The sequence below is a fragment of the Alosa pseudoharengus genome, unplaced genomic scaffold (assembly GCF_046254945.1).
Source record: "Alosa pseudoharengus isolate Yale_2024_CS ecotype anadromous, Long Island Sound unplaced genomic scaffold, YU_APseudo_1.1 YU_APseudo_1.1_scf_18, whole genome shotgun sequence".
NCBI lineage: Eukaryota > Metazoa > Chordata > Actinopteri > Clupeiformes > Clupeidae > Alosa > Alosa pseudoharengus.
Genome location: NW_027468650.1, coordinates 22,301,999 through 22,322,573, shown reverse-complemented (window position 1 = coordinate 22,322,573; position 20,575 = coordinate 22,301,999). Strand labels below are relative to the sequence as shown.

Below are 20,575 nucleotides of genomic sequence, written 5' to 3'. Positions count from 1 at the left end.
TTGAGGAACAGGCCGTTCCATTTCCAGTTCACACAGCTAGATCTGTTCAGTAAGTCCGTTGCTTTTTTCTTTCCTTTTTTGCCGTTTTCAGAGAATGGAGAGCTAGCATACAGTCAGGAGATAGTCGCTGAATGTTACAAAAAGTGTTGTTAGAAATCGCTTACCCTCCCTTTAAAGGCACAGTCAATGATTGTAATCCTAATCATACACTTTTGGTCAAATTTAGTCATTTGTAGTGATCCGGTAAGTGTGCACTCCAACACACAGTACTGACTCTAAGGAAACAGTGGTTTTGTACGGAACCATAAAAAATTCTAGCCAATCAACACCTTGCTTCAGGAGCAAATTGACTGTAATAACAAGGCTGGTAATCAATAACCTTTCCCCAAAAACAGGGAATACACCTTTAACTTATTTGTTAAGCAGCAAGACAAAATTCACACGGGAACGTCTGTGGCATCCAATTCAGCATTGACATTTATTTTGATACATCTTTTTTTTCCTCTTTTAAACCAATGTAAGGGTACCTCTTTAATATTTTTTTTTCTTTTCAAATTATTTACATCTGTACAGACATCGTACACACATCTGAGTGCACATATTTAATACAGTATCAACTATTTGCATTTACAAAAAAGAAAAAGAAAATCAAAGAACTGAATAAACAGCCAAATGAGATTCTTCCATTTCTTCCTTCACTTAATCCCAAGTGTGCTCTGCTATTTGGAGTTCGAAAAAGACAGAAAAGAAAACAGAAACTGAGCAAGACAAGGTGACAGGCTATGTGAACTTTTTTTTTTCTTTCTCCAAAAACCCTTGGGGTGGGGGGTATAAAGAAGGGATGAAAGCTAAAAGCTAAGAAAATAAAAATAAAAAAACTCCAAGTGATTAGCTGAACAGTTAAGGCAAACGTCTTCTTTCAAGTTTAAATAAATTCAAGTTTTTAAATGGTAATTTCTTTTACATAGTGACCCTTTTCTGCACATTTTAAAAATAACTGCAAAGGGGCTGCTTAATTCAACCTTTGTATCGTTTCTCATAATAGGGCTTCAACCCTCCACTCCCCATCCCCTGCTTGAAATTTCAACCTTGTAGATCTGTGTGATTCATGTCACACAGCAAAAATGGCCAAACCTTGGTGTCTGTTAGCCCAAGAAGGAAAAGCAGGAAGATCAGAAGCGAGATGCACTGGATGAGAAGAAGGTCTTCAGAGCCCCCTTATTTGACAGGAAGACGTCCATTAGGAACCTGGCCGGTGGCGTTCTGTGGCCTGATATCGACTGAAGTTTGACTGGAACACAGCAACGAGAAGAGACCAACACTTGACAACAAGGCGAAGGGAAAATTAACGAAACCGATGGGTGACCACGGCCCACGAGAATGGCGTGCTCACAAGCAGGATGGGGAACATGCAGAAGAAAGTGAAGGAAGAATGCCACTATGCACACAGTTTCTTTGCTTCTGTCAGAGTGAACACCTTCTAGTCCTGTGTGGATCGTTCGAAAATATTGGGTCGAGACGGACTAGTTAATGTAGGACATGAGGTTTTTTTCTCCCTCCATGGTATTTTTCCTAGGCTTCCCCCACGCCCAAAAACTTTGACAACACAAAAGAGGAAAACACAAACAAAAAAACACAACTTACAGAAGAAACAACCCATTAGCACCACGTCAGCATGAGTAAAAGACTTCAAGAGAACAGATGCCAGTTTCAACACAAGACAGAAAACAGGCTAGGCACATTAAACACACCCAAACTCCCACCCCACAAAACCCTGCTCTACCCTACCCTACCTGAGCCCTTAGCCCAAGCCCCCCTGAGGACTCATCAGTGTGCAGTTCTTTTGACTTCCACATAGAATTTAAAAAAAGAAAGAAGAAAAACAAAACAAAAAAAAAAACATACATAACAAAACAAAAAGACAAAACGTAAGGCGCTCAATTAAAATTAGAAACCAAAAATTAGATACATCTTTTTTTTAAAAAAAGAAGAAAAAAAAAATCATACACAGGACAATGGAATACTTCTCACCAGCTACTGTACCACGCCAATACAAAGGATTCAAAAGGTATTACTGTGTGCTGGTGCATTGTTTTAGTTTTCCTTAAAAAAGAAAAAAAAAGCGAGCAAATTCTCCAGTGCTGATTTGTAAAACGGTAAAAAAAAAACTGAGGGAAGATTTTTTTTCCAGAATGTTTCAATCATGCAGAACATGGCTACAACATCTGCTTTCAAGGAAAATGTTGGACAAAAGTAAAAAAAAAAAAAAATCCAAACCAGTGCTGCCTAACATCACCCTGGTTTAAAAAAAGGATTATATAAAATATATTTATAGAGATGTATAAAAGAAAAGTGTTCAGCACTAACCCAATTTCCACACTTCTACCACCAACACGTAGCTACATTAAAAAGCATTAGCTTCTTGCCAAACTACTCAGAGTACATACTTTCTATCTGTGCCAGTACTTAATTATCATTGTCCTTGAAAAGGAAAAAAAAAAAAAAAAATCATGTTAAGAGTAGAGAACATAAACACACACTCACACACACAAAAAGAAAATGCCTCTGCACTCACAAGTGCTTCTGCCTCCAAGCCCTGATTCCAGTGACAAGCTATCACGTATGCACTTAGGGGGATTGGGATTGCAAAGCAGCAGGGTGGGGGTGGGGGTGCAGGAGAGAGAAGTGTCACTAGTGAGAAATCAGTGGAGAGAGCAGAGATAGTCTGAAATCAGGGAGAATGTGCAGTATGTGTGTGCGTATTCATATGTTTGTGTGTATGCGCGCATGTCTCTGTGTAGGGGTTATTAATGTTGCAGCCCTGACAAACTGGGGAGAGCGGTGGTAGTGGGGTGTTCTACTTCTCTCTCTTCCAGTCCTTGCAGGAATGGAGCTGGTGAGCCCCTTCAGGTGTGGTGCGCAGAGGAGGAGGAGGTTGCGGCCTCAGTGCCAAGTCTCTCTCCGCCCTCTGGCTGGGGCCTCCACGCCTCACGGGGTCGCACGGCAGGAGGCTTGGCGTCCTTGCTCTTGGGCTCGCCCGACTCAGGGGCCCGGATGTCGTCCCCGGAGGCCGGCCGGGCCTCTTGGGGGGTTTGATGCGCGAGGGGAGCCTCCCTTATTCTCTGGCAGATCTCAGCGTAGCTGGGCTTCCGTGGCTCCTGCTAACAGAAAACAGCTCACTGTTACTGCACAAGGAAGATGGCGGAGATCCAGAAAGATTCAAGGTGGGTTCAAATTAATAAAAGGGTAATGGATGAGAACATTTGGGTTGCAGCAAATAATGCAGTCAGAAAATATAATGAAGCACATTTTGTTTTTCATACCCTCTATTCGCTAGTCCTCTAGTAGGGTGATAATTTTAAATAAGCACTTGAACTGAACTTGCAACCAATGACACTGTATACCCCGGCAGTGGTTCTGAAACTGTGGAATACGACCATAGGAGCAGTCTGGTTGCCAAGCCCTAGGTAGTCCCCTACCCTTACCTTAGCTACGGCGGTCTGCGGAGTAGGAGTGGTCAGTGACGGGCCTGGTGCCGCCGTCTTATCTGCAGTTAGTGGCTTGTCTTTGGGCTTCTCCAGTTGAGCCTTCGGAGTCCTGCAGACAGAAGACGACAGCTCATTTGAACCCGATGTGCCAAGCACATGAACAACAGGAACAAATGGTCATGTGTGGGATGTGTTTTTGATGGGTGGCTGAAGCTGGTTGCTGGCTGTGATGGTTGGGACTTACTCTTGGGAGCAGGCTGGAGATGGGGGCGGCTTAGCGTCCTGGACAGGCGGGGCCACAGCAGGTTGGGGTAGTTCTTTGGGAGACACCAAAGCCACAGAACGGCTGCTGACCAGTTCCTTACTCACGGGCTGGACCAAAATAAAGAACACAGACAAAAAACCCAGTAAGATACACAACGTTCACACCAACACACCCATAGCCGTACACAAACCAAGACAAATTAAAAGAACATATAAAAGACCACAGTCCACAGGGTGTGGATTTGGGATACCTTGTCTGTCTTAGTGGTTCCAGTGACGATAGCGGACAGTCTGCTCTCGGCGGGGACTTCTGCCTTCACCTCAGGCTTGAGCTGGCCTGCAGCGCCAGGGAGGGGCGGAAAGCTGGACAGGCCCAGTTCAAAGCTGGGCGAGGGGGCGCGCTCTGGGCCAGGAGGAGGGGACTGCGTGGTGGATCGCTGTCCAAAACAAACACACCCAGAGTTTAGCCCAAGAGATGGGCGAGCAGCACACTAAAAACACTCGCTCCACAGTGACACCAGAGCAAAAGCCTCACAAATAGAAGACACACTTACTGTAAACTTGTCATCCCGTCTCTTTCTATTGCCATACACATTTTTCCTTTGAGAAAAGAAAAGAGCAAAATGTGAGCAAAAACTAAAACAGATATTAGAGTGATTTCACAGCTCTACAAGGTCATAATCATAATATCCTTTAAAGCTGCAGTTGGCAAGTCTGACAGATTGAAGGGATTTAGCCAAAATGTTGAATGTTTGCAACTCTCATGCCCCTCCCCCACTACCACCGAGCACCCCCTCATCGAGTCTGTGCTCATCAGTGCGCACCAGACTGCACCCGACTGTGATTGACAGTCAGATCTCACACAGCCCTGCTCTGATTGGACCAGAAGAACCAGGAAATAACAGGCTCTAGGTGGAGGTAGAAGTGCGGGTTTTTTTTTAAAACCTGCTGATTTATGTTGTTCTGTTGGAGCATAGTGTTGGCTTCAGTGAATGTGATCAAAAAAATCTTGCCAACTGCAGCTTTAAGGGGAACATGTCCCTCCCAAATTCAACTATGCTCAAAATGCCCCCCCATATTAAGACATAAATTGTTATGAATTATGTTGTTAAATAAATTATGATTGTTATAAATTGCTACAATAGCCCATCACTCACCGCTGTCTGAAATAATCACATGCAGATGTAATCACAAACAACTGTTAACTAGATACATTCTATATGTAACAAGCCAACAGCCCATAGCATAGTGTTATAATGTTGTAACACCATACCAATACTAACACAGGATGTGGCTGGAACAGTAACGTTAACATGGAACTATCAGTCAACTATAATGTTAGTTATCAGGAAAGTAGTCCTGACCTGAACATCATGGAAAAAAATTACTAGGTACTATTCATGGGTTTCATCAGGTCCCTTTACACAGGTGTATTAATCAAGTACCATTCAGTCTGCATTCATAATCTAGGTGCTTGATTTTATACACCTGTGGAAAGGGACCTGATGAAACTCATGAATTTCTAACATTTTCTCTCTGGTGCATTCAGAGTAAAAAGAGAGTGAGTGCATGATGATATCAATTGGGCAGGCAGTGTTTCCCACAAAACTGAATTATATTTGTGGGGGTAGGTTTGCAGAATTAACTTGAATTCAACAGTTTTTAACAAATTTGCGTAGCGTGGTTATGATGAACCAGATTTAAGCACAATTTAGTACAACATGGAAAATAATTGTGTGGTGGTCAATGTTGATACTGTGGTGGGCCGCCACAAATAAGTCAATGTATGGGAAACACTGGCAGGGATAGTAGATGGCATGGGGTGAGCGAGGAAAGGAGTGAATATTTCTATTAGTTAAAATATGTCATAGCTTAGTCTAGGGTGCAGTTGTTTTGGTTTGAATACTGATTGCATGTCAACATGGAGCCATGGTAATATAGCCAAACGTCAGCCTACCCACAAGGACAAAATTAGAAGAAAGCAGAGCAAACATGCAAATGTTGCATGCCCAAATGTTTGTAAATAAAGACTACAATTAGCATTACTTAGGCCACATTGTATGACTTATATTCCAATAACAATGCATATGGAGTTATGTACATATTATAGTTATGGTTGTAATTTATTAATCCCTAATACACGCCATTACTAATGCTTAGATTAAAAGCATTAAAAAGAAAACAAACATTTCGCCCCATAGACCCCAATTGAATAACGGACGAAGTGCAAAGTCTTAAGTTTACCTAAAGCTAATTTAAAGGGACACAAGGCAACGTTTTTGTGTTAATTAATCATCTTCGTAAGTCGGTATATGGTTAAATGACTCATTACGGGGCGAATGAAGGCTCTCTTGCCCGCCCCTACTGCCTGTAGGAAGAATATCCCACTTGCAAGTTCGGTGTAACCTACCCCCCGACCGAAGCAGGATCAATTTACAGCAGAGGCAGGCTAACGAAACGCTAGAGATTGTTGCAAACGTGTGTATAATGGCAGAGCCGGTGAAGAAGCAGCAAACCCTCCTTGACGGAAGACGCAAAGAAAAGGAAAAGGGCTTCAGACCGAGCGAGGGGGAGTTTCGTAGAGAAAAAACATCAGGCTTGCCTGGTGTCCCTTTCACAACTAGGCTAAATCAATTTACTAACACCATGTTAGGCTTAAGACCTTAAAGGGATACGCCACCATTTGGGGAAATACACTCATTTTCCACCTCCCCTCGAGTTAACAATTGAGTTTTACTTTTCTCCAGTTCATCCAGCCGTTCTCGGAGTCAGGCGATACCACTTGTAGCTCCAGCCTAAACATGGCGATTTTTTAGACTGATGACATGGAAATATACTTTCATTCCAGCGTAATAATCTGCTGCAGCTCAAACTTGTAAGTTATAGCCTACGGGGACTATTTTCAGGTGCTGCGTGATATCACTGTGCTGCTGCGCCCATGGTACGTTCGCAACATTCCTTAGTTCTCCCTGTAGTTATGATGCCATTAAGCCTCTAACGTTATACATTAGACAAGAAAACTTTAGAGTGCATCACTAAATAATATAATTAGTAGATTAATTCTGAAATTATTTTGTACAATTATTAACTAATACAGAATATTTTAAACAGCAAAGAATTTTAACAATAGTGAATAGAGGACATCTACGTGGTCTTTCACGCATGAGGGTATGCATGCATGCCCTTTCAAGCAAAGTGGCTATGTCATCTGGTATACGTCCATTTATGGCAGAGCGAAAATGACCAATTTAACAAAGGTCTGTGTTGTTGCCTGGAGACATTTGTAAATAAAATTTGCACTTTCCTTATGTGTTGATGACAGAAACAGGCGATGTTTTCCAACCAAATAATGTAATGCGAATAGAAACCAGCAGGGACAGGGAGACCAAATAGCACATGGCCTTAACTTACCTTCTCTAGAATAGCTAACAAATGGTTTGCACTGAAATATTTTCAGTTATAGTGAGGATCAATGTACTGCACTGGCTAAGCTTAGTATTCTGCTAATGATATTTGTTCTAAATGCCATACTGTTAGAAACTGGTGTCTGTTCTTTTAACATTAGCTCACTTGTTTGTTATAGAAAGCATGTCTTGTTAGAGAAACCAAGTCTTACAATCCTCTCCATGCAGGCAATTAGCCTAAAGTACAACTGTATTATTTACACAGCACCATACTTAATCCTCCAAATTCATAATCAGATAGTTAAGGATACCCCAAAAAAAAAGAGTTTCATGATGGACAGAACAATAATTTGTTGGGCAGTTAAACTCTCAAGACTCTTTAAAGTGGTTACCTGCCACGGCCAGCGCTGATGGAAGAGTTTGCCCCGTTAGGCTCCATGCGTCCACTGCCAACCTGCTCCCGGCGAGGGTGGGGGAGGCCAGTGGGCATGCGCGTGCGGCCAGGGCCCAAGGGGTGGGGTGGAGGAGCGCGGGCCCCGTTGGCCACGCGGTCTGCAGGGAAACTGGGGAAGGGGGGAGGGTTGTCTAGGATCCCAACACCTCTGTCCAGACCCAGGGTGTTTGAACGCACATGGGGTTTGTTGTGGTTTCTGCCCAAGGAGATGGATAGAGACAAACTATGAATGAACACAAATAAAACCAGTTTAAAAATAAATCAATAGAATTTAAAAAAAAACATCAGGGGCCTCATGTGCAAAGCTTGTGTACACACAAAAATGTTGCGTACGCCATCTTTCATGCTCATAGTTGGATGTATCAAGAGTAACTGGGCGTGAGAATGTGCATTCCTCCCGGGTTTCTCCACGGCAACTATATGTCCAATGTGTATCGTCAGTTGGCGACACTTGGAGGCAATGCAGCGCAACAACATTAGTTTATCACGAGTCTAGGTCTTTATTTGCACAGCATATTGCGAAATGTGGTCTATTAAAAATGATAACACTTCAAAGTAGGTTTCTAGTAAATGGGCATGCAACATGCGCAAATACTACTAAGCTATACAACAGCCTACATCTATAATGAGAACTGTAGTCAGAGGAGATCAAGAATTAAAAGGAAATGTGAAACCTATTTAGAGACAGCGCATACCGGTATATTTAGTTCCACGATTGTTGATGACTGGCTTATCAAACATTTCCGGTGATGAATGGGGTCGGTTTCACGCATTTACCCATGCCGTGAACATTCGCCAGGTGTTTTCACTTCATATCTCCGATAGTTTTAATTCAAAAAATACATATGGGACAGGATGATCCAAGTGAATAGCTAAAGCCTGACTAATAAGCACGAATTGAAGCCATTTACCTTAGTGGGATTGACTGCATAGGCTACTTTGACTTTCCTCGAGTAAGCATTTGCATTATTGTTCACACTTGTGTGCAAATTATAGGCATATGATCTAGCAATCATAATGTTGTGGCAAGGTGGCCTGGATCAACTTTGTCTATTCTACTTCGGGTGCGCGATGCGTGGTCTCTTACTTGGGACACAATTGATTCAATGACTTTTTAAATAATGCCGTTATTTTGTAATGGTCCAAATGCCCACCAAACCCCATTATGCAAACCCTGTCACCTACTTGTAGACTGGCCAATGAATCTGCCACGGTGTCTGACCCTAGTAGCCACTGTCACGCTCTGCCACAACGTGCTCTGCACATCTCTTGCCATTTCGTAGGATAAGAGCATTTCTACCTCGCATTCACTGGAAATAAACTTTATTTTTTAAATTTGATGATTTCAATTATTACATTTTGGAGCAGGTACGGATGGATCCACAAATGAGTTCATTCTTATTAATATTGCGGGATAGGCCATTTTGTCTTCGCGGAGGTCTGCGCTCTCGAGTGGCCTTCTAGTTAGCATATTAAAATGAGTGTGATTGAGGGAGGAGAGGGGGTGGAGTGTAATGCTCATGCATGTGCGCTTAATTTCATGTTAATTGGGATGTACAAAGAAAAGTTGCGCGGATTGCTGCGTATGCAGTTTCATACATCTACATTTTTTTTTTTGCGTGCGGTACTTTCCAGGTTTTAGTAGGAATTCCACGGAAGTCTTTCTACATGAGGCCCCAGGAGAGGATTGTTCAGACGGCAGAACAACGGTACCTGTTTCTCGGGGCGTACGGTCTTATATTAAGAGGGGATGTAGCGGATTTGAAGTTCGGGGACCCTGGAAAGCCATTGATGAAGCTTGGGTTTGGAAATGGAGCCACCTGCTGCATACAAACAGAAAGTCTAAATTAGAGAAATCAACAGCACAACACCATCAAAAAGAGGGGGAAAAAAAAACAAAAGTCTTTGCTGTTGAAGTAATGGTGCAAATACAGCGCACTCACCATGGTGGGATCCAAGTAGCCTTGTGTTGTAGACCAGCCTTGAGGGGCCACCAGTCTGTAGAGAGGAGGAAACTGTTGCTGTGCTCCATAGATGGGGGGCATGTAGTAGGACTGGTAGCGCTGCTGGACGTTAGCAGGCACCTCAACCGGCCGGTAGCCGTTCTTTGGCGCAAATGTGTTGATGGCAATGGCTTTGGCCTTTATGCGGGCCTACACAAGACAGAGGAAGAGAACTATATCAGTCAAACATGCACTCTAAATGACAACACGGCTGAGCTGTCAAAACACACAAACAAGAAAGACATTTGGCTGGCTGAACAGTTACCTTGACTGGTTTTCCTTGAAAGGTTTTCACTTCCTCTCGAAGGTACTGGTATGCCTGAAGTAGCAAACATACAAGATATTGATTTATCTACTGGAACAAAATATGAATTGGATAAAAAATTCTGGCGATACGATACACATCTGGATACATGGGTTACGATTCAATGTATTGCAATATATTTCAATACTCTGCAAAAGGCAATATATTGCAATTTTTAAGTCTAATTTTCGAAAAACTGATCATATAAAGAAGACACTTACCTGTTGTGCATCTGCCTCAGATTCAAAGGTGATGAACCAGTTGTCATTGTAGGCAAACTCACAGTTGATAAACTTGGGTAAGTTCTCACTCTTGAAGAGCGCTTCGACTTCCTGTGAGACCAAAACTGTAGCATCAGCAGACGCAAACTCAGACTGACAAATTACAGGCTTGCCACAGTAATGTTTTTTTGTTTAAGGAAGAGAAAATCCAGTCGGGAAATGACAGACAGACACAGACAGACAAAGATAGACAGACGCTTGCCTCCACTGGAGTGGCCTCAGGGACCTCCCTCAGGATGACGATACAGCGGTTCTGATTGGGCCGCACCTTCTCACCACACGTATCCACCTGGACCAGAGGCAGCGCTGGAGGGGGTTGCAACACAAAAAAAAAAAAAACATTGAATAGAGAGCAAAGAAACCAACACAAAGCAGTGGTTTTCATTTATCAAACCTACTTATAATAGGTTTGAGTACTTGGCCACCAAGGTGGAACAATGCTTACATTTTAGAATGTCAGAAATGAGCTCCACGTCAGTGCTGAGCTTCTTGATTTGGTCCAGATTGGCCACGGTGACGATTGGCACGTACTGGTCGCTGTCCATCTGAGAGATGAGGTACATATCATTGGCGAGGTTCTCCCTGAAAGAGACAATTAAGCAAACAAACAAATTTAACAAACAGGCCAAAGAGTCGCCAGCCACTTTCAGTGCCCTCACAAAAAACATTCTGCTCCCTCCCTCCCACCCAAGGTCCACCCCAAACACATTCTTTAGCTCTCAAAAACAAAGATTGGCGTTGAACAAAAACACTCCCACAACAGCAAATTGAAGTCCCACACAGGCATTTGCTGCTACACATGCACAAGAAGCTGTACAAACAAAAGACTCTTTGCTGCGCAAGAACCTTGCTTAAAACACCACAAAACAATTAAGGCAGAGTCTCAATGGGGATTACGACACTTCAATGGCAGAACAGTTAGGTGCCAGTTTTTGGGTTGCACAATTCAAGCTATCTTGACAGCAATACCATAACGGGAAACAAAAACACATCTCATAAACATAAATTCAAAATGTTTTTTTTTTGTTATTGATAAACAGATGAATATAAATAATGATATACGAAAACCAAATCATATCCAGTTTCAGGTTCTTAAGATTTGATGATTATTACATATAGCAGTTTAACTGCAACAAAAGTAGTCACATTACACTAGAATCTGGTAACATATGTTGGGGAAACTTAAAACACCTGCTGTAAGGCTTTTTTCCCCCCTTTTAAACTTTTTCTGCGAGTTAATGGACAAATCAAAAGCACCAACAAGATTCAACTTCAAAGCCAGTGAGGTCTACTCTTCTTAGAAAGAAACAAACTCAAAACATTGACAAGACTAATTCACTTTTACACACAGGATAGTGCACACAGAAAACATTCAGTCAACATTTAACACCATATAACTGAGTTGTTTGCATCAGGGAAACTACCCCACGTCACAGTAATGACCCCTTCACAACGTCACCAGCTAAAAATAAGAGGCCTTATCATACAATGATAAGTCAGGTATGTTAGATCCTTTACCCACAACCAGACAAGATATAGAGGATATTTCATCTTATTGTCTGCCAAAATTATTTAGGACAAATATGTCTGCCAAATACCATAAAATTGCATTGACAATGTCAGCTGATCAGCTGAATTCCTGGAAAGTTAAGCAGGAATTCTGGTAGTGTTAGTTTTCTGACTGAAATGAGTCTCAAGAGGAACATATTATCAGTAGTTATTTCCACTCACCGTGAAAGGCAGAACTCCAGCGTGGCCTTCAGTTTCTCCCGGAGATCCTCAGACTGGCTGGAGGGGTCAGTCTCACTCCCACCTTTTCAGGCAGAACATAGAAGGCACAGTGCTGAATTTCAACATACTGTACAACCACATTTAAAAGTGCACAATACAGAGGTGTGTACATTTACCTTACATCTAATATTACATATTATTTCTACTCCAACAACATGAAAAAGTTTCTTTCATTCTAAAAACATTCAATGTGTAAGACGTTGCCATGTCCAGACTGTAGCCTGTACCTGCCAGGTTGAGCTGCTGTTTCGAGTCTTTGGCAGCACTCTCCATGTCCACGGGCTTGGCCGGTGTTGTCAGGGTGGCATCCATGGAGACTGTTGCATGCTGATGCTCACAGCTGGTTTCGTACCCTGGTAATTAAATCATATTACCTTCATGGTGATGCAATTAAAGGACCACAACTCATGCAAAGTGAAATTCGTTAAATACACATTATTTCATATTGAATGAGAAGATAAGCTTGAAGATTTAAAATGGTTAACATGGAAACTGCATAGCCATCATTCTTAAAATGATATAATTTCCATGTGCACCTGTCAACAAATAATATGTGACATCCTTGCACAAATACAGTACACTGCTACTAAATACTATGGTTTACCTTCTGTCACAGAGTCTGCTGGGCCGTTAGTTGTTTCCGGCCATGACTGCAAGGTGTCCGAGTAGGCTGTTCCAGAGGCCTCCAGGTTAGGAACATGATTGGCCCATGCTTTTGCATTCGGGTTAAGGTCCGAGACCTTTGCAGACTCCTAAATTGACAAGATACAAGAATTTGATTAGTTCTAACTTCCGCATCAAATGACAATGTATAACAATACATGCAATAACAACTTTACATACATTGCCGATTCATAAGAAATTTGCTATGCCCATGATGGCATGGCACCCTTTTGACAACTTGCACCTGCATGCATGGTATTGTACAAACACATGTGATAGTCCTCCCTAATACTATTTCCTTTATAATACTGATTTACATATAGCATCTAAAGCCACGATTATCTGCCAATGCTATCTGCTTATACTTACAAGTTCATCATAAGCACTCTGCCAGTCCCAAAGACAAGTACCATCAAGAGCCAAAAGGCTATATGAATGGGCTGCCATGAATGCCTGGAAATTCTTTAGTTCATCCTCAGTGGTTTCTTCACCATCTTCACCTAGGGGCATGTTAGAGAAGTCACGTTCCCAAGCAGTCTCTACAACATATCCTGACGCTGGATCGGAGCAGAGTGTGATCTGATTCTCCTGAGACCACACTGGAAGGTACTGGCTAGGATTAGCATCTTCGTTGAAATCACATTTTTCAAGCAGGTTGCAGACCAAGTTGAGCATTCCTTGCTCACCTTCCGATTCATCAGTGCTGGCTGCAGTCTCTGGAGGGACTGCAAATGCATCCCCATTTAGTAAGTGAATCTCATAAGATGGCGTAGTGGCATTCGCATCCACTTGGTCTGGCTCCACATCTGAAACAAATGGCTGACTAAAGTCACTGGTTGTGATATCTCGCTCCAAAGCCACGCTGACCTCAGATTCCGTTTGCATTCCGACTCCACGAGCACCAAACAACGTGCCACACATGCCAAGTAGGGGCCCCTTAAATATGTCAGTTGTAGAGCTTTTGCCTGTGGTATTCTCATCAATGGCAGCTGGCCACTGTTCATCATGTTGGAGGGGCTGGCTTATGCAACTCACAGGAAGTGTTCGGTGCTCAACTACTTCTCCTTCCCCTGAATATAACAGACCTGGATGATTCAGCAGCTCACATTGTGGTACCGGACTCATTTCAACCAGGGAGTTTGACATGGTGACAGACAATGAGGACCTAGTGTCAGAGAGACAAAAACTGTTCTGAGGAAAACTTTCTATGGCAACTGGTGATTCTGGCATGTCAGACATTGACAAGGTACACTGGCCTTCAGGGGTCATGTCAAGGTTTCTTTCTTCATCGTCTCCACAATGGTTCATCTGCATGCTTTTTGAAAAGTCTTCTGATAACAGGTTATCCAGTACCAGCACCTGTGGTGGTTCTGATGCTACACTCTTGAGATCCAAAACACTCAGATGATCTAGTTTCAGGTCCACTGGCTCACCAGGTTCTGTACACAGACTTGCGGGCGTCACAAATCTGTCCCTCTCTGTAGATTCGCCAGTACTACTAGGTTTGCACTGGTAGTTAGGCTGCATGCATTTCTGTTCAGAAAGCTGGTCACCAGTACTACAGTCCACTATAGAATTTTCCATAATTGAGGTGTCCTCTGCATGGATCAAACACATATTGCTCAGCTGAGAGACATCTGCAGGATGGACAGAAGAATGGTTGACCTGTTCCAGGAGAGGACATTTTTTCTTGACTGCAGGAATGAGAGGTTCATCCATTCCTTCAAGTTGGGAGGAACAGTTGGAAAGGTCACCAAAATCTTCACATTTGACATTAATGCCAAGTTCAGAATGTTGTTCTTCCACTACATTTTTCTCAACCGAATTAGGGACAGAGGTGGGAATGGCATATTCTATTCCTTCATCACAACCAGAGTTTTCTGAAGTTTCATCACTTTCAGTACCTACAATGGGATTATGTGAAATCGATTCCAGCAGTTCATCGCAAGGCAAACTTTGTGAATTCACAGGATTTTTCTGAGAATGAGAGGGGCCTATGTCAATGCATTCACTAGAAATCTCTGGTGTGACAGTAGGCACGGCATTATCTATTCCTTCATCAGAACCAACAGAGTTTTCTAACGTTTCCTCACTTTCAGTACCTACAAAGGGATTGTGTGGATGTGATTCCAGTAGATCACCACAAAGCAGACTTTGCGAATTCACAGGATTTTCCAGAAATAGACAGGGGCCTATGTCAATGCATGCACTAGACATCTCTGGTGTAACAGATGCACACTGTCTGTCAGTATTTTCGTACTGTTTAAGTTTTACACTTATATGCTCCTCAGTGGCATCACCTCTTACGTCCAAATTGCTATGTTCTAATGCTTCCTTACATTCAGTACTTACAACGGGATTATGTGAACTTGATTCCTGTAGTTCATCGCAAGGCAAACTTTGTGAATTCACAGGATTTTCCTGAGAATGAGAGAGGCCTATGTCAATGCATTCACTAGAAATTTCTGGTGCGACGCATGCACACTGGCTATCAGAATTTTCATACTGTTTAAGTTTTAAGCTTATTAGCTCCTCAATGGCATCATTTCTAAAGTCTAAATTGTCTTTTGCACTCTTTGCTTCGGCCAATTGGTTGTGAGCTGCGTCACTTTCTTCAATGCATACATGTACATTTTTGGTGCCTTCTGTAAAGCAGCCAAATGCATGGTGATTAGTTTCTTCATTAGGTGACTCTCTGGCCACAAAAGATGGCATGTTCGTCATACACTCAACAACAGAGCTTGTGTTTGTGGAGTCATTTTCAATTTGTTTAACAGACATCTGAGAAACAATTCCTGATATCTGTAAATCAGGTTCTGGAACGAGCAAACCAGCAAAATCATTATCACAAAGAAGCTCCAAGTTCTCATCCTTGTTGGAAGTAGAGACCCTGAGGCTGCAAGACTGCAGCATGTCACCACATTCAGAAGAAGCTCCAGTTGTATCTGTATTCAAAGCCAGCCTTGAGCCTTCAAGGTTAACATCAACATCATCCTCTAACTCAGACTCCACCTTTAAATGGCACGGCATTTCTGAGCGGAGATCTCTCTGTGCGGCTTCGGGCATGTGTGCCGTGCGTTCACGGTCCAGCTGCAAACTTAACTCAGGAGTGCACTGTGGCTGCTGTGCATGCTTGTAACTGGACACCTCATAAACACTAGTCGAGGCGTGCTGGTTTACAGGATGGCCCCTGCTGTGCTCCGCCACTGGCCATGACTCTTCTCCACCCAACTCACATGAAGACATCTGCCCCTTCCCTTCCAGCAAATCAGGGGAGGCATCTTCTGTGACCTCCATGAGAGCACCAGTAGGACATCCATCAGGGAGTAACGCAAGATGGTCTTTTACCTCTGGCTGGTCAGCAAGCACTTCATTCCGAGTGTCCTGATAGGGAAATGGGTCCTCATCTTCAAAAACTGAAAGTTTACATACAGATTCTTTGGAAACAAATGTCTGAAGGAGATCAGGGAGAGCTGGATCATCATTGTGAGATACAGACAGAAATGGTACACTTTTGGAAGATGGAGTAACTGAAGTCGCTACAAGCTCTTGGGAGAATTGTTGGCAATCCAAAGACACAGATTCTTTGACTGGACAAGACACAAAAAACTCTACAGCAGAGGGTGATGTCTCACCACCCACTGTTATGGTTACTGGTGTTCTATCCATTTCTCTTGCAGTCTGGGCATGGGTCGCTACAACCTGCCCACACTCACCTTCCAGGTCATCCGCATCAATAGTACAAATACTATAGAAGCTTTGTGTTCGCGTTTTAAAACCTTGTTCCAAGGCAACACCAGCATCCAAACAACTATCTCCACCGTTGCACTTCTCTATAATATCAGAGGCTTTACGCTGATATGAGATATACGCACCAACTGTGAAATCATTTGCTGATTTTCCTATTCCCATTTCATGAGCTTCAGCTGTAACCTGACAAACATCCTCTGAGGCACCATCCTTATCCAGTGACTCAACAAAGGCATCCTGTGAATTGACTTTATCAAAGTTAAGAGCACCAGTGAAAGGTGATTGCCCAGGTAATGTTTTGAAGCTCGTCTCAGGCATATATAAACTCCCAGATTGTGTACCCTCCTTGAACCAGTTTGCCCTCATAACAGCATTTTCAGCGATTTTCCTTTTTACAGAGTTTGACATAACTCTCTCTGTACACGGCTTGATCTGTGGTCGAATTAATTTGATATCCGTGGCCGTTTTCTCCAAGTTTCTATCTCTTGATTCACTATTTCGTCTTTCATCAGTGGACCTAGGTTTATTGAGAGAGGATTCACACACAACAGATTCGGTCCAAAGTAAACTCCCATTCTGTACACTGCTGCTGCATTTCTCAATTGGACTGAGTCTCGTGGACAAGGCTGCCTTGGTAATGCTGCTAGTAGTATCCACAGGGATGAGCTTGTTCCCATTTTCAGAGAGCTTCACGTCAGCCAGTCCTTCCATAGCATGTGCATGTTCCCTCGTTCCTTCCTTAATAGGGGAGCCTTCAGGCACAGTCGACTGAAGAAGACCAGTCCTCTCACTGACTAAGTTTGGATTAACTTCTTTACTAAAACAGCAGCCCATTATACAACTACTAGAGAAAAAAATAACACTCTTTCGAAGAAACTAGTAAAAATTGGAAAGCGAAACTCCGCTCACTAGCTTCACCGAGAGAGAGCACGAGAGAGAAAGGCAGTCGGTGCTCAAGTTCCCCCTCCCCTTCCCTAAAATAGCACATTTAAATTTGTGCAGGGGTTCACATGGTCCTGTCACTCAAAAAATAAAGTCCCAACCCCCATGTGGGATTGTGTGGTGGGCAGGCACACACTCTGCATGAATGGGATCAGCAAACTGGCAGTGTGCCATGGCCCTGAAACATGAATATTTCTTTCCACAAACCCTGTTACCAATCACCACAGACTAAAATCTGTGATAACTTGGCAACATCAAATCTTCTTTGGATTGGCCTCAGGTAAGACTAAATAATACATGAGGAAGTCATGGTCATACTGTACCAGAAGGGGGATGTCTTCCTTGGCTTCCTGTGCTTGCTGCACCTGGGGTTCCGCTATAACTTTTGCTTCCTGGTCCGAAGTCATGAGCTGTCCAGATCCTGGCTCCTTGCGGAGGACACTCTGGGAGACCAAGGAAGCTTTGAAGGAAAACAAAGTTGACACACACGTGTGTGTGTGTGAGTGTGTATGTGGGGGGAGGGGCGGGGGGGTTCTACTATACTTACAAATAAATAGCAGGATTTACAGTACAAAAATTATGATTATCTAACCATTACAAAACTATTCTTTCTGTCTTCTTGCAATATATCTGCTTAGACATCTTAACACATGATACATGATTGAGCAAAATCAAATTGACATCAGTTTTCTTCTTCTTTTAAAGTACAGTTTCAATAGTGGGCTGGCTGTCTAATATATTCTATTCATTTAATTGTGAGTGGATATTCCAATTCACTTTGCAGCAGTCCAACATGTAAAACAATGTACAAAAATGTTCTAAAAAATAAATAAACAAAATAATTAAACAAACAGAAGGGTTCAAAGCACCGGGTGCTCTAAGGGGCACCCTATGGGGTGTGGCCATCGTGTCATTCCACTTAAATGCATGCACCATACATCCAACTGTCTGGTAGTCAATAAATGATTTTGCATTAAGATGGTGAAACTATGATAGAATTAGTTCACTTTTCAACCTAACAGGAATCTTCACATATTGAAAAATGTTTAAAGTGAAAGAAAAAGTGGAAAATTGAGTTTTCGTAATCCCACTCTAGATTGTAAAACAACGATTGGCATTGCTTCTTCGAGGCAACTGGCTAACGTAATCTAGGTTGGACTCATGTTTTTCAACAACCAAGAGCCTATGCTACATCCTAACAGTTTGCCATTAATGTCATTTTTATACTAATAAGGTAACGATATCTAGCATGGCTGCCATGAGGAAATGTTAGATCAAGCTAGCCAATGTTGCCTGATAGGGTAGCAAGGTTAACGTTAGCTAGCTAGGAAGCTAGCGATCAAATTATGATGCATGAAATGTAGACGTCCATGCAGTTTGTCAACTAACATCAAGTAAATAAGTAATTTAACAATATGTTAATTATGGATTTTGCATGTGCTAGACTATTTATAAACTTAGCTCAACTAAGATGACATGGTGGTAACATTACAGCTGTCGCACAGAGCAACGTTAGTTACAAGCTAACATTGGTTATCCTGGCTAGCCAAGTATCTCTGACGTTTGTCAACCAGCGCTTTAATAAAACATTCTGTAAACTAGCAATCAAGAAAGCTAAAATAACGTTAACGTTATAGCGCATTGTACTTGTGACTAATGGAATAGGGATACTCACAATAAACCAAACAAACACCCCCAAGATAACGTTATCTGGCTATCTATAGCTAGCCACGATACCTGTTGGCTACCACTGCTAGCTAGTCAGTTCAAAAAACAAACTTGATAGTTTATGGTAACTTACTAATGTCCACTTAATAGGAGACCGGACTGTGCCGCCAGCAACCAAACTGTAAGTTACCGAACTGTCTATAAACTTACTGTTGATTATGTTTTACGTTAGCTGCGGCTACAAACACGCCAGACAATGAGAGCTGGCCTTCACAGGGTTTACCATCCTGGACTCCTAATCTAGTATTACGTCGAGGATCTATGATAGCTTGCTAGCGATATCTTATTAAAGCTGGCTACATAGGTTTCTGTTAGCATGCTAACGTTAGTTGGCTAGTGTAAGCTAATGGCAAACGCCACAGCAACAACAAAAGCTAGCCAATATTGCTTGCGTTCAACATATGCCATCGAGTAACTTAGCACGCGTTCCCAGATGATTGCAAGTTTGCTTGTTAACATGGTGATTTAAACAGCGTACACAATACAGACGTTTTCCGAAACACCGTCAACTGCCATTTCACTCTGATATTAGGATGGAAGACGTAATGTTAGTAGGCGACTCACCTGCCAGCTTTATCTCCACACGAGTGACTGTTTTGGGCCGCGTCGCTGGCTTCAGACAACTCGTCAAGTCAACCCGTTTCTCAAGATAACATTGCGAAACGGATAATCACAACCACGTAAATAACTGAATAAGACGTTACAAAGGCTAACTATAGTGTTTTGACAGTTGGATATCTTAAAACTATTTACTAGTTTAATTCATTTTAGACTACAACAAACACTCCTTCAACAAAACACGTCGCTACCACAAGCTTGCTAGCTACAAGTACAGCTAGCTTACTCGGTTACAGTGTCCGAGATGTTATTCTTCGAATTCGAGTAGCAATGTCAGTGGTGGTTGTATAGAAAGCACGAGATGCAGAACGTCTGGACTGTTCCTGGCTAAATCTCCATCTCAGGAGAGATTAAGCTAGACAGCATTATATCGAAAGCAAGTCCGTAATGCATCACCCATATCTTCAGATTCGCAATGCAACCATTACACTCGCAGCCAAACGAGTCAGCGAACTCCCGCCTCATTTTACTGCAGGATTTTTTCGGTTGGTCGAAATGAATTACGGCAAGCCGAAGAGTCCATAAATACACGATACGAGCAATGACAGAGAATAACTTTTTTCTTACCAACGCCAACGTTTGTCGAGCTTGTTGGTTTCCTTTTCTTAATTTACTTTCTCCACATGTAATCTACTTAAAAGTATCTCAATGTCTGCGATGTAATGTGAGATTCCCAAAATAACTGCACGTCTATGAATAATACCAGTAAGGAGTGGACCGCAACGATAACGAACCAATTGAATTATATTTCAATTATACTTCCAAAACAATGTGTGCATATCTGAAGTTAGACCACCCCTTTGGATCGTTACTGAAATTGGGAATTGACATTTTTGGATTATTATTATTACAGTATTTTTGTCCCAGGACGTGAATGAGATCTGA

General features: G+C 42.4%; 1 protein-coding gene across 6 annotated transcripts; it reads right to left on the bottom strand.

The window, feature by feature from the left end:
* Positions 1-459: 459 nt before the first annotated feature.
* On the bottom strand, positions 460-20,135 carry larp4b (La ribonucleoprotein 4B). Of its 6 annotated transcripts, none has more exons than XM_076290560.1 (17): positions 19,637-20,135; positions 17,668-17,804; positions 12,594-12,741; positions 12,217-12,342; positions 11,930-12,011; positions 10,644-10,780; positions 10,401-10,504; positions 10,139-10,249; positions 9,879-9,932; positions 9,554-9,763; positions 9,324-9,433; positions 7,549-7,833; positions 4,307-4,352; positions 4,004-4,189; positions 3,733-3,860; positions 3,486-3,597; positions 460-3,161 (listed from the first exon to the last, which is right to left on the bottom strand). In XM_076290560.1, exons 2-17 carry the CDS (start codon positions 17,749-17,751, stop codon positions 2,907-2,909), a joined length of 2,178 nt encoding a protein of 725 aa, XP_076146675.1. In that variant the 5' UTR covers positions 17,752-17,804; positions 19,637-20,135; the 3' UTR covers positions 460-2,906. The 6 variants fall into 6 exon arrangements, with proteins under 6 accessions (XP_076146675.1, XP_076146677.1, XP_076146679.1 ...); XM_076290562.1 differs by having other exon boundaries at positions 460-3,158; XM_076290564.1 differs by having other exon boundaries at positions 7,549-7,806.
* Positions 20,136-20,575: the final 440 nt, after the last annotated feature.